The 13,903-nt window shown below is 46.9% G+C and overlaps 1 protein-coding gene across 4 annotated transcripts; it reads right to left on the bottom strand.

The window, feature by feature from the left end:
- Window positions 1–5,065: 5,065 nt before the first annotated feature.
- LOC123378439 lies at window positions 5,066–13,014 on the bottom strand. 4 transcript variants are annotated; one of them, XM_045032187.1, is made up of 4 exons: window positions 12,723–13,014; window positions 9,572–10,119; window positions 7,961–8,231; window positions 5,066–5,943 (listed from the first exon to the last, which is right to left on the bottom strand). In XM_045032187.1, exons 2-4 carry the CDS (start codon window positions 10,110–10,112, stop codon window positions 5,937–5,939), a joined length of 819 nt encoding a protein of 272 aa, XP_044888122.1. In that variant the 5' UTR covers window positions 10,113–10,119; window positions 12,723–13,014; the 3' UTR covers window positions 5,066–5,936. The 4 variants fall into 4 exon arrangements, 1 of the variants encoding a protein (XP_044888122.1); XR_006582617.1 differs by having other exon boundaries at window positions 5,066–8,231; window positions 12,745–13,014; XR_006582619.1 differs by having other exon boundaries at window positions 5,066–8,189.
- Between the last annotated feature and the right edge of the window lie 889 nt (window positions 13,015–13,903).

Below are 13,903 nucleotides of genomic sequence, written 5' to 3' on the forward strand. Positions count from 1 at the left end.
ATGAAATTGATGGGTTCCATAGTGAAGTAGATATGATGGTTATTCCTGGAATTTGTGCTATGTTACCTGAAAGAGGCCCTTATTGTTATTTGGTTACCCAATTAGTGAATAATCAAACGACTACCCAGAGAGTTTGTTCTGCTACTGGAAATTTTACCTGTATTGAGCTCATTCCAGTTACTGATAATGTGACCTGTACTTTATTGCAATACACTCCCTCTTATGCTATTGATATTAATGCCTCTCGGAAATATATGAAGGTCTACAACCAACAGGTGTGGTATAGACCTACGCTGAGGGGAAATGTGCCAGAATATCGGTGGACTGTACTTAACACTACACTAGGGACTGTGAAGTTTACATTGCCTTTATCTAGTTTTCAGATCACCTCTACATATCCAAATTGTTCCCAAGGGGCTGCCATTAGATTAGCACAACAGAGGGCCTGGGTTATTTCCTCTAGAAAGAAGAGGGATCTAGCCGGATCCTTGTGGGATGGGGCCAATTCTGCAGCTGCTGTTTGGAATATTTTTAAGACCCAGGAACATGATGAGAAATTGGGCCAATTAGAGAAGGCCACTGGCCTGATTTCTGGGGCACAGCTCACCCAAGTGCAAACCGGAGTGGGTGAGTTACATGTCATTTCCGCCCTTAGTTCTATGACCCAGAATTTATTGAGAGAGATGGTACTGAATATCACTGAGGCTGGGAAGGCATTGCAGTGGGATCTAGCATGTTCGGAAATTCAGGATTTCCTGAATGACCAGCTGATGGCCATTCGGAATGATCTGGTGCACCAAGCTTGGCCCACTGCCCTTACAGACACGTCAGGAGTACCATCTGATCTGTGGCCATGGAGACATACTTGGAGACTTTCTGGATGGAAGTGTGGACGTTCACAGTGCTCCTTCCAAGCATATGGACCGGTTAAGGGGGTGTGGGCTCCCACATACCGAATCCTGCTGGGTCCATGGGGAGGATGCATGTGGGACTGGGTGATTCACCGAGATATCTGGGAAGTCAGGCCACCTGATTCTCCTAATCGATTTTTAGTTAGTGCTCCTGGGATTACAGCTGATATTTGGATGGGGTTAGGGAATTTATGGACATTTTGGCCGTTGGAACCACCACAGCTTCAGTGTATACGGAAACTGGAGCCAGGGGAAGTTGTCACTGTTTATGACAATATTTGCTGGGAGGGTAGAGGTCAAGGAACTACCCTTACAGGACACCCACTTTTTCAGGCTAATGATAGCTGTGTGTACGTTAATACCACCACATTACAAGATATACATATTAATCTTACCACTGCTGCAGGCAATCATATCATTTACTGGCCTGCAGATAGAATGTTACATGTGGCTCTTAGATTTCAGGTATATTTTAATTGGACTAGAATAGTACCTGATCGGTTTCAGAATTTGCTTTCATTGTTGCCAGAGGTTCGCAGAATCTCTGAGTTGCAAGGGCAAGTTCACATGCTTCAGAATATATATCATGCTGAACAGAATGCTTCATACAGCTTATAGAGTGTCTACTTTATGTACTAAGTATGATGTATTGTGCTTTGTTACCAAAACTGTACGACAACCCCATTATTTTATTCCTATGGGGATGTTATTGTTTGTAGTGTTGTTAGTTGGTGTGGGATTATGTTATTGTTGTTGTTGTTGTAAAGGACGTAATGATAGTAATAATACTTTTCATGTTCATGCTAATCATGCATTGTCATTACATCCCATGAAAACCCCTAAGGTTGACATGTCTCCTGTAGACTCTGAAATCCTTGGTTTAATGCAAATTGAGATTTGAGGTGTTTGTTGTAGTAGAAGTACAAAAGGGGGGAGTGTGGAGGCCAAGAATTAATTAATGAAGGTTTGAAGGGATCTTAATATGGTACAGAGTGAATTGTGTGAAGAGTCATTACGACCTTGTAAACTGCAGTTTTGTTTTCTGTTCTAGTATTGAAGACAAATAAGATAGCGAATAGGCTTATGTATAAACAAATGCAAATGTTTACTTTTACTGTCTCCAGGTTTGCTAGCCACTGTCTGTAACAAAGGTATAAAAATTGCTATGATTGTTTACTAATTGAGAGAGATCCGTCCGGGACAAGGGGCAACCCAGTTCCTGACACTCTCTCCCTCTTGTGTTCACTAGAGAAATAAATAAAGTATTTAATTTTGCTGCACCCAAACAAAAAGCGAGAACTTAGTTTTTCTTCGACAACTATTAGCAGTAAATATGCCCAGTGGTCTGTGATGGGATGTTAGATGGGTTGGGATCTGAGTTACTACAGAGAATTCTTTCCTGGGTGCTGGCTGGTGAGTCTTGCTTACGTGCTCAGGGTTTAACTGATCGCCATACTTGGGGTTGGGAAGGAATTTTCCTCCGGGGCAGATTGGCAGAGGCCCTGGAGGTTTTTCGCCTTCCTCTGCAGCGTGGGACACGGGCCATTTGCTGGAGGATTCTCTGCAGCTTGAGGTCTTCAAACCACGATTTGAGGACTTCAGTAACTCAGACATAGGCTAGAGGTTTGTTACAGGAGTGGGTGGGTGAGATTCTGTGGCCTGCATTGTGCAGGTCAGACTAGATGATCATAATGGTCCCTTCTGACCTTAAAGTCTATGATTCTATGATTATCCCAAGTCTTAAAGAATCCTGTGGCACCTTATAGACTAACAGACGTTTTGCAGCATGAGCTTTCGTGGGTGAATACCCACTTCGTCAACTTGCATCCGCTTATGCTGCAAAATGTCTGTTAGTCTATAAGGTGACACAGGATTCTTTGCTGCTTTTACAGATCCAGACTAACACGGCTACCCCTCTGATACTTTCCAAGTCTTAGTTATCGATTGTCCCTGTGTTAGTTGATCTCTGTGTTTGAAGATAATCTTAGTTGATGGGCATGCAATCAAATTGAGTCCTTCATCCCGTTTCACTTGTTCTCAAGCCCAAATCAATGTTATCACATTATGAGTTTCAATATGCAAATCTGAAAAGAGTGCCAATAGAACATTGTGATTCACAGTGATTGTCCTTCTTTCCCTTTTCACTGGAATGGGCTGCTGTTTTTCTGTTTGACTGGAGGCAAGGCTGTAGCACTGGTCCTGTGCTGTTATCGGTTGCATTTTGCTGCTATTGCAGTGTCTGTGCCTTATCCTCCACTTTCTCTTCCAGCAGCCAGTAGAGAAATCACTCTTTAGCACAGTAAATCTATATAACTTTTCCATTCTCCCTGTTGCTCTGAGCTGATACATGGAGGAACTGAGTCTCCCCATGATGTGGTAAGGCCCAAGTGTTTTCTCATTGGTTCTTATCAAGATAAACTTTTGCCGTTCACTTGTGTGATGAGGGCACTCATTCTTCAGTGCTTCCTAGAGGCTGGGTGTGGTTCTCCAGTTTTTCATCTCCAGTTTTCTCCTCTCACCCCCTGGTGATTGCCAAACCTGCTAGGTGCCTCTTCAGCAGCTCAGCCCTCCGGCCAAGTCACACAATTAAAATGAATTAACCCCTTCCGGGGTAGCAAAAAGTACAACAAAACTATCTGCCCTCACCAGGGTCTTCAGCCCTGTCTCTGGGACCTTAAAATCTAGCCTCTTTTCTTGTGAGTAGCTGTATCCCCTTTCCAGGGCTTAGGTCACTCCAGCACATGGGTCTTCCCACCCACTACTCTGGGTCCCAGCCCTACACGCAGCAGCCATGTACTGCTGTCTCATTTGCTGCTGCTGTTCTTCGGGGCTTACTTCCTAAGTGCAGGACTCTGCACTTGTCCTTCTTGAACCTCATCAGATTTCTTTTGGCCCAATCCTCCAATTTGTCTAGGTAACTCTGGACCCTATCCCTACCTTCCAACGTATCTACCCCTCTCCCCAGCTTAGTGTCATCTGCGAACTAGCTGAGGGTGCAATTAATCCCATCATCCAGATCATTAATAAAGATGTTGAACAAAACCGGCCCCAGGACCAACCCCTGGGGCACTCTGCTTGATACCGGCTCCCAACAAGATATCGAGCTGTTGTTCACAACCTGTTGAGCCTGACGATCTAGCCAGCTTTCTATCCACCTTATAGTCCATTCATCCAATCCATACTTTTTTAACTTGCTCTCAAGAATACTGTGGAAGACCGTATCAAAAGCTTTGCTATAGTCAAGATATATCACATCCACTGCTTTCCCCATATCCACAGAGCCAGTTTTCTCAGCATAGAAGGCAACCAGGTTGGTCAGACAAATATTATCAATATTTTTGAAATGCAGAACCAATAAAGTGGTTTTTTGTCTTGCCTTGATGTTATTTTTGATAAGAGCCCCCAGCGACAAATATCTTTTCTCCCAGAGCCTTAGTGGTGGCAGAAATATTACCCTTAAAGGGAAAATCTACCCATTTTGGATTCACAATCACAAGAGATAGTGATCCTACAAAATCAATGTGGAGAGTATAATTGTTCCCTGATGTTTTTCATAAGGAACATCCTCCCCTGAACGTTTTACAGATATTTTAGTTTTCCTTTATAGGGCTTTTAACATCAAAGATTGGGATGATTTTTACTTCCCTTAATTGAAGACAATGGATGGGGGTACAGGGTGACTCATAAATGTGTGATAGCCTGTTTACATCGTGCCTCTTGATGCTCCTCTCTTAGCTAGCAAATTAGCTTTATTGTTTAGACCTACAAAGTGGCTGCTTACATTGAGCTTTTACCATGAAAACGTAAAGTGATTTGCTAAGGCAAGAGGCTAAAACACTCATAAAACAAGTGAGTATTTTGGCAGACTCTTTGCATACTTGACGAGTTGAACCATTTGAGCAGGTGATGTGAACCCTCAAAATATCAGAATGATGTCAATTTTATAACAGCATTGCACATCCAAACCAAAATCCAAAGAGAATACAATGCAAATATTAACTGAGAATGCATCAGAAAATGCCATTACACAAGCCTCTCCTGACACACACACAAACAGAAATTTGACCTAAGAGAAATCTCTCAAAATCAGGTTTTGCCCCCTTCTTGGGGTGATAATCCTGATAATGACCTCAGTACTATGTTACTTAGCTGGAACCTGATTTTATTTGCATTAATTTGATGATGTTTAACAATCTATAAACACAGATAACCAATCAACATAGAGTTATATTATAAAACATTGTAGCCATAACATAGCTATTAACGCTACATAAATATTGTCATAGTTTTCCTTTTATGAATTTATACATTTTAACCTAGGTTGTGCCAAACAACTTGCTACATTGCTTGACAAACTCAAAATTAAGATTAACCAAAAACATTGCATGAATACATAATTTAATTATAAACAAATATACCTGTATTTATGACTAACATTTGCAAAAAAGAACTACAATTAATGTATTGTAATAGTACACCAATGGTGGGTATAGCCTAATTATAATATTGAAATAGTGTGGGACCACAAAAATTGTTTTATTAATTAGCTTTCTTATACCTTTGTGCACAAAATATTTTTTGTTGCAACAACAAAAATAAAATAAGTCCCCTAAATTGAAAATCCTATAACAGTCACATGACCTAAAACATAACTAAGGGACTAATAAAGACAAAACAATTTCAATATAATTGTGTTGAAACATAAAATAAAACATCAGAGAACAAAGAGTAAAATACATAAAACAGACCTCTAAACATTGCTGTTTAGGGCAGGTCCAGGAAACCTAAGGGTTAAAATTATTAATTGCTTAATAATAGTTACCACCATGATTGATCAATAAGGGAGACGGGCACTGGAAATGTGTTCATTTTTAAACAGGAGGATACCTAAAAAACAAATCAACAAAAAAAAAACAAACCCTGTTTGAATTAACAACTTCATTTTAGTTAGAGTAACTTATTTTAACAAGCAAAATTAAGATGTAAATAGTTTAGTTAGGTGCCGAAGGTGTCTATCCTGAATATTTAGATCCTAAAATAGAAGAAAACAAAACAAATGATTAAAAAAATTAACAACTGCTTTATTTACCTAGGGAATTATAAAAATGTTATAAGGAAGAAGTGTAAACACTTTTATTGAGAATTAATACTAATATCCATGATTGTTGTTTGTGAATAGCAGAGGCTGCTACATTTTTTTTGGTTAGAGGTTTTAATACTGCCTTAGACGAATGATTCCTGTGTAAAACAAAAGGATTGCTGATTTCCTTTACCATGCCCAGGGTGGGTGTGTCCGGAATGATAACTGACTGGATACCTCTCTTTGGGCTAATAATATGCAATAACTGATTGGTTAAATTTAAGGATACTTTTTTTGTTTAACAACCCAATATTTTTTTAACAACAAAAATAATGCAAATGTTCAGCAGCGGAATAATACACGTACCTTAATATTTCAATTTTACCCCAGGCTTTTAGCTTTGCCCCCTTCACTTTCTTTCCCCCGCCGTACTTGGCAGGTCAGAGGGGTAGTGAGCAGGGTCACTTCCCCCCCTACCTCTATTTACTGTGTCAGTTTTTACATGTACATCAGACATGGCCTTTTTTTAAAACAGCTAAACCATAGAACTTAATACTATTTTAAATGACACTACATTAGATGCGCCATATGACAAAGACAATTTAAAATAACAATTTTAACATGGGTTTCTGGGACACTAATTTTAATTTTATTCGGCCACATTTAAGTTAAAGCTATTTGCTTTGTCTGGTCTCTTCTCGCAGACAAACTTCCCCAAAGTTACTTCCCCTTCTATGTACAGCAACATATTGACTGCTCTCTGAAGAGCTTTAGTAACATTCACTGTTCCCTGTTAGTCCTGACCAAAAGATTATACAAAAACTACAATTTATAGGCATAGAAACAATTTATGCCTTAATACACTTGACTTTAACTTATTACCCTTCTAATTATTAAGGCAAACAGATTTTTCGTGGACTTTCTTAAAGGTCTATTTATTTCACACACACACATTACATAAATCCTTCTACCTTTGTGACAGGTAGGTAAAATGACCCATGGCACCCAAGATGGGACCCTAATCTGTAGCCTTATTTATGGATCGGTGTACTGATTACTGATTAATCCCTTAGACAGCATTGGTTAAAGATTTGGTCTCCTGAGGGCTACAGGATCAGGAATATTATTAGTATTAAGAGACCCTAGAACACTCAAGAAACAGTTCTGCTTTATTAACAAATTCACTAAGCAGATAAACAGTCCCACACTTACTCAACAGCAGATAGAAAGATAGTGCAAAGTGTTTACCCCTATGACCGGCCTCACTCACATCTCACATCTCCTGCTGGGGGACCCTGGAATGTCAGTCGTTATTCTCCTCATCATCATTATCCTTACAACCCCTGGCTTGACATCCTGGCATTTCCTGTGTGTTTCTTCCCTCCACACAACACCTCTTATTCTGAGTCACGCTTACACCCACTACAGCTCATGCATATGCATAAGGGTTCCAACCCCTTTTTCCTTATCAATACTTCTACACCCCACTAATTTTGGGTGCCCCATATCTCATTGGCTAGCCCCTTAAATCCTTTTCTTCTCATTATGCATCTAGGTAAACAAATCCCCATGGTAACCTGTAACTGCAGAATTTTTCATGATGTTACAATCAGGCATCTTGCAGTCTAGACAGGTGCATTGTGGTCTATTAACCTGAACATCACCCATTTGAACATTCTTTACAATAACCTTGTGACTTTACTGGCACAGGGTTATTTCTAGGTCACCGACTTATGTAAACCCTCCTCGGGACTAGTGTGGCGAAGCTGAAATCTTACAGGCCTCAGCCTGTAGGGCCTGCTTTACGGCCTTCCTTGGCTTATATACTGAATGCACTCATCCCTTCTAAATGCGTATCAACGTTATACTCCTGTGATCCTGTCCTGCTTAAACCTATTCATCACCCCTTAAATGCTGGTGTGTAACTACAACCAGAAATCCTCTATTAAATTAAATATTTGGCTATAACCTCCTCCTCTGTGGCTGGGTCCTCATCATTATTCTCCTCCTACTCTGAGGCCGAGTCCTCCTCATTATCCTCCTCTGTGGCTGGTTCCTGCTCCTCCCCTGTGGTTGGTTCCTTCTCACCCTCCTCCGTGGCTGGTTCCTTCTCCTCCTCCTCCTCCTCCTTCTTGGTTGGTTCCTTCTTCTCCTCCTCCTCCATGGCCAGTTCTCCTCTGACAGGTCACTGAGATCGTCTGCGTCGGGGAGAGAAGGGCAGAGGGTGACTCCTGCTGCTGCTATGGGAGGAAGAGGAAGAACAGGGGCCCTGAGGGACAAAAGTGTTAATGCTTCCCACTGCCAATGGCAGAGAGGGCCCCACATCGACCCCCTCAGCCCCAGGGCCTCATGGAAGAGAAAGCCCTGAACTACCCTCTACTCCCTCAGAGGAGCCCACCCCAGAGCACCAGAGGCCCAATTGCCAGCAGCTCCCCTCATGCCCTGCTGCAGGGGGTGGCTGTGCAACTCCTGTTGGCATCATTGGGCTCACAAAGCTCAGGCCAAACCCCTTGGCTGGGATCCAGGAGCACTGGAACTGTTGTAGAAATGGGGGAGCCAGTGCCATGAGCAGTGTTCCCTCTAATTTTTCCCACCCATATGCAGAATGAATTTTGTTATGTGCACCAATATAGAGGTGATGTGTGACACAGCACCTTCATATTGGTGCACATAACAAAATTGATATAGTGGGGGTGGAGCTGAGGGGTTCAGAGTGTGAGAGTGGGCTCAGGACTGGGACAGAGGGTTGGGGTGCAGGGGTGTGAGGGCTCCATCTGGGGGTGTGGGCTCTGGGGTGGGTCCAGGGACGAGGGGTTTGGGGAGCAGGAGGGTGCTCTGGGGCTATGGCAGAGAGAGAGGACTCCCCTCAGCTTTCTCTCCCCACAGCAGCTCCTGGGCTGTGGAGAAGAGGTGCCTCTCCCCAATGCGGCAGCTCTCGGGCTGAGGCTGCAGGCTAGGTGCCCCCACCCCCACTCCTGCAGCTCCAGCATGCCTGGGCTGGGGCTGGGTTTGGGCCTGGGCCAGGGGAGGAGCAGGTGGAGGGTCCGGGGCTCCCCACAGCAGCCTGGGCTCCCTGGGTGGCTCTTACTACTGCCTGGTTCTGGCTATCAAGTATCAGATGGGGAGCCGTGTTAGTCTGGGTCTGTAAAAGCAGCAAAGAGTCCTGGGGCACCTTATAGACTAACAGACGTACTGGAGCACGAGCTTTCGTGGGTGAATACCCACTTCGTCAGACATGCTCCAATACGTCTGTTAGTCTATAAGGTGCCACAGGACTCTCTGCTGTTCTGGCTGATGATCAGCTCCTCTGCCGCGAAGAGCAGGCCCTGCCTGCACCGCTCTGCACCTGCCTGAGGCTTGCAGTTGGGGAGGGGGGCAATGCAGCCCCTATCCCTCACACTATGCCCATGTTAAAAAGTGGGTGGGCACAGCCCTCCCATTTTTAAAGTGTGGTGGCCATAGACCCCCTCTCCCCCCGGTTCTGGTGCCCCTGCTGGGATCCCCGAGTGACTGACAGAGCAACATGGCACTGGGTGTAAATGGCCCCTTACTGCTCCCTGTGCCCAGGGGGTCTCCTCACCTGTAGTGGAGGAGCACTCAGCCTCCGTGCTCCAGGGACCCCCCAGGAAACGTCCGCTCTCCCCTCGGGAGCAGGCCGAGCTGCTGGTGCTGGGACAGGGTCCCCCCATCTCCTGCCCTGGAGAGGCAGGGAGGTCACCAGGAAGCAGGCTGGGAGATGTCTCCCGCTGGGCCACAGGGCTGGACTCCTGGGGGCTGGCCTTGAAGCAAAAGCAAACCCAGAGCTGCGTTGCCTGGCTCCTTTCATGGACTGGGTCCCACCTGCCCAGGCAGAACTTGGGGCACCTCCGTCTCAGAGCAGATGCCGCCTCGCCCCGCTCGGTGCCTGCTCTGGGAGCTCGTCTCTTCCTGGTCAGGAAGGCCAACCGTGTCCGTGTCCATGTCCATGTCCTGGGCTGGCTGGTGGCTGCTTCCCTCCCAGCAGGGACAGAGGGGGCCCTTTCTGCCTGGGGCTGCTGGCAGCTGCCTCTTGCCAATGGGGCTGCTGGCTCCGGGCCCACGCGCAGAGCCGTCCTCCTCCGCATCCTCCTTAGCACGTCCATCCTGGAACTGAGCGGGGGTAGCTGTGAGTCTGGGGCAACGCAGCCTCTTGCCAATGAGCCTGTCTGCCCCCCAGCTCGGGTGACTCCCTTTCACCCCATCCCCCCCAAGGGGCACCAGACTGGGATCTGCACACACCAGCAGGAGCTGATAGGACAGGCTGCTCCCAAAGCTCTCCTGCGCCATCCTGGCACTGGGACACCAGGGGAGTCTCCCCCATTCACAGCACTGGGGTCAGGGACTGAGACCTGCAGTTAGTTTGGCCAAACAGCTCCCTCCTGCAGCCCCATGTCACACTCCCTTCCCAGCCTGAGAGGGAAGAGAACTCAGGAGTCCAGGCTTCCCCTGGGAAACTTCCCTGGCTCAGATTCAGAAGGTCCCAGTCATGGGGAGTGGAGTGCCTGGATTCCCATTGATTTCAATGGGGGTAGCAGGTGCTCAGCACCTCCCAGGGTCTGGCCCCTGGTCCCTTCCAAACCTGATATTCTGAGATTCTGTGATTCTACTGCCAGGCTTGGGAACAGTCACCTACAAGGGAAGGGCTGGGGGCCCATGGCTGGGACGTTTCTAAACACATTGGAGCTGGCTCCGGAGAACACCTGCAGGGAACATGCTGCCCTGAGCAAGGGGCTCCAGGGGGTTGTGCTTAGAAATCAGTCTCTCACTGGGGAAGATTATCCCTCATTTCTGCCATCCCCGGACAGAAAGGAGACGCAGATAAGGAAACGTTGCATGGCACTCACTCGCTGCAGCAATGGAGCGCTGGAGGCAGATGTTCCAGGTCACTGCCTGCCCCCTCCCTTCTTTATCTCCTAGCCCAGTGCAGGCTGGAGGGGTCCTGCCCTGGGGCGGCACACTGCCCGGCCGGCAGGGCGCGTGCAGACACTGGGCAGGTGACAACGTCTGTGAAAAGACGAGCAGGCCCTACTGCCAAGGGATGGGAACTCTCAGGCCAGCAGCAGGTGCCAGAACACTGACCATGTGTGTGTGTGGGGGGGAGGGGGGGAGACCTCCCAGCTCATGATCCCTCAGTACTTTACACATGTTCCTGAAGCCTCCCAAACCCAAGACTGCAGGGATTGGGGTCCTATCCTCTCTGATGGGGTACGGTACCTGGGCTGGGGAAGCCACTAGCTCAGGGTCATGAGTCAGTGACAGAGTCAGGGAGGGAACCCAGGGGTCCTTCTTGCCAGGCCATTGCACTAACCACTATAGAACACTGCCTCCCAAAGCTGGGAATTACAACCTGGCCCCTGTTGCCAATGGCCCTGGCCTGGAGTGGGAGTGGGATCTGCTGCAGTGACTGGAGCAAGGGGGTGGAAGTCAGGACTCTTGGGTTCTATGGCTGTGTGTCGTGGTCTTTGCGATGTTACGCGAATGAAATATGACTATGTATGTCATTGTTGCTACCACGTTATATAATTGCGACAAATCTTGTACAAAGTATGTCATGTAAGGTGTCAATGGAAAAGTTATGAGCTGCTGAATATGATTATCCTATTTGTATTCATATATCATTGTTGTATCTGAAGTTGTGAATATTGACTATGTACCTGTCTTTCAAATGTGTTTGCTCCTGGGGTGACACTCACAAGGTAGTTTACATCCAGTCTAGCCAGCACATTGCGAATGGACTATTCAAGTTGATGGCCCATTAACAAATACAGTGGGCCATAGATGAAGGTTTCCCCCCCAATGATGGACTTTTCTATGGACGTTTTAACTAGAACATGAGTAATGGCTATGGCCCCTGCCCTGACTCATCAAACCATGCAAGCGCATGTGACCAGTTCATGTGACACTGGACTCCATTTTGTGCCTGTACTTTTCCACAAACTGTGCTGGGGACTTTGCTTGGGACAATGAGTTTCCCTCCACATGGGAGAAACTATAAAAAGCTCTGGAAGCATCTCTGTTTTGCTTCTTTCCTGCTCAGATCTCTGGACTATGGAAGAGTGAGGGGGGATTTGATAGCTGCTTTCAACTACCTGAAAGGGGGTTCCAAAGAGGGTGGATCTAGACTGTTCTCAGTGGTAGCAGATGAGAGAACAGGGAGTAATGGTCTGAAGTTGCAGTGGGGGAGGTTTAGGTTGGATATTAGGAAAAACTTTTTCACTCAGAGAGTGGTGAAGCACTGGAATGGGTTATCTAGGGAGGTGGTGGAATCTCCTTCCTTAGAGGTTTTTAAGGTCAGGCTTGACAAAGCCCTGGCTGGGATGATTTAGTTGGGGATTGGTCCTGCTTTGAGCAGGGGGTTGGACTAAATGACCTCCTGAGGTCCCTTCCAGCCCTGATAGTCTATGATTCTATGACTTACAGTAACAGGAGCACTACAGTCAATGGACTGGGGACCTTCCAGTAATGTCCCAGTAATGATACCAGAGGGGGGGCTTTATAGGGCAGAGGGAAGAAAGGCCTGGGGCTAAGGAAAGAAGAGGAGTAACTAGATATTAAACCATTGACAATTCCTTAAACCCTCCACCCCCAACATTCACAAGGGGCCTAACCCCCCCTGCGCCTCTGGCTCCCTCCTAGCCCCAGCCCAGGCAGAGCAGGGGTTGGGAACCTGCTCTGGGAAGGGTGATGTACGCGTTGGCCAACTTAAAACTCACAAGTAAACGTGGGGTTTCTTACAGGAGCTCCCCCTGAGCAGGCAGGGTGGTGCTGAGGCTCCCTGCCCCGGAGTCTAATGGACAGTTTGGCGGCTCGCGGTAGCCTGACCTGGGATTGTCCTCAGCCTCCGGCTTGATGGTCTCGCCTTGGCTGAGGTCCTTCAGCACCTGGAAACACCCACAGTGTCCAACCTTCCCTTTGCATGGCAATGGGACATTGGGTGGGGAGCGCCCAGGCTGTGACACATCTCGCTCTGCTCCACTCCACCAACAGCCGACAACCGAATGTAAACCGACCCCGTCTCCGAGCTCTGCCTTCTGATTGGTTGTGGTGGTAGCGCCCCGCGTGTTCCATCTCCGCCCGGCATTCCAGGAAGAGGGCGGGGCGGGGACTGGCTGCCGTCCCCTCCAGGCTTAGAGCAAGACGTCAGGAGCCACCAGCTCCCAAGGGCGTTACTGTCCAGAGTCCTGCTCTGACCATAGACGACAGATACCCACCCTGAGACAGGGATAGAACCCAGGGGTCCTGACTCCCCGCATCCGCTCTAGTCACCGCACTCCCCCCTTCACAGGCTCGGAAAAATCCTGGGGCTTTGTTCTGAACTTTTGCTTGGTCTTACCAGAGGATAACAAGAGAGTTGAACTCTGTGCTGCTAAGGGCGGCTGAGCTGGCAGGGGGTGAGAGGGGCAGGAACGCAGCCTCGGTCCCTGATCTGTAGCAGCCTGTGTCCGAGTGAAGTTCCTTATTGAGGTTGCAGGAACAAGCCATCCTGATGTGTAGGAAGAATAGTAAATATGGCAGGTGACCAGCTTGGCTTAACAGTGAAATCCTTGCTGATCTTAAACGCAAAAAAGAAGCTTACAAGAAGTGGAAGATTGGACAAATGACCAGGGAGGAGTATAAAAATATTTCTCAGGCATGCAGGAGTGAAATCAGGAAAGCCAAATCACACTTGGAGTTGCAGCTAGCAAGAGATGTTAAGAGTAACAAGAAGGGTTTCTTCAGGTATGTTAGCAACAAGAAGAAAGTCAAGGAAAGTGTGGGCCCCTTACTGAATGAGGGAGGCAACCTAGTGACAGAGGATGTGGAAAAAGCTAATGTACTCAATGATTTTTTTGCCTCTGTCTTCACAAACAAGGTCAACTCCCAGACTGCTGCACTGGGCAGCACAGCATGGGGA

The sequence above is a fragment of the Mauremys mutica genome, chromosome 10 (assembly GCF_020497125.1).
Source record: "Mauremys mutica isolate MM-2020 ecotype Southern chromosome 10, ASM2049712v1, whole genome shotgun sequence".
NCBI classification, from domain to species: domain Eukaryota; kingdom Metazoa; phylum Chordata; order Testudines; family Geoemydidae; genus Mauremys; species Mauremys mutica.

Coding starts and splice junctions, on each gene's coding strand:
- LOC123378439 (XM_045032187.1), bottom strand. CDS start 10,112: ATGGACGTGCTAAGGAGGATGCGGAGGAGGACGGCTCTGCGCGTGGGC. Junction 8,232..9,571: donor TGAGTGCTCCTCCACTACAG/GTGAGGAGACCC, acceptor TTCCTCCCATAG/CAGCAGCAGGAGTCACCCTC.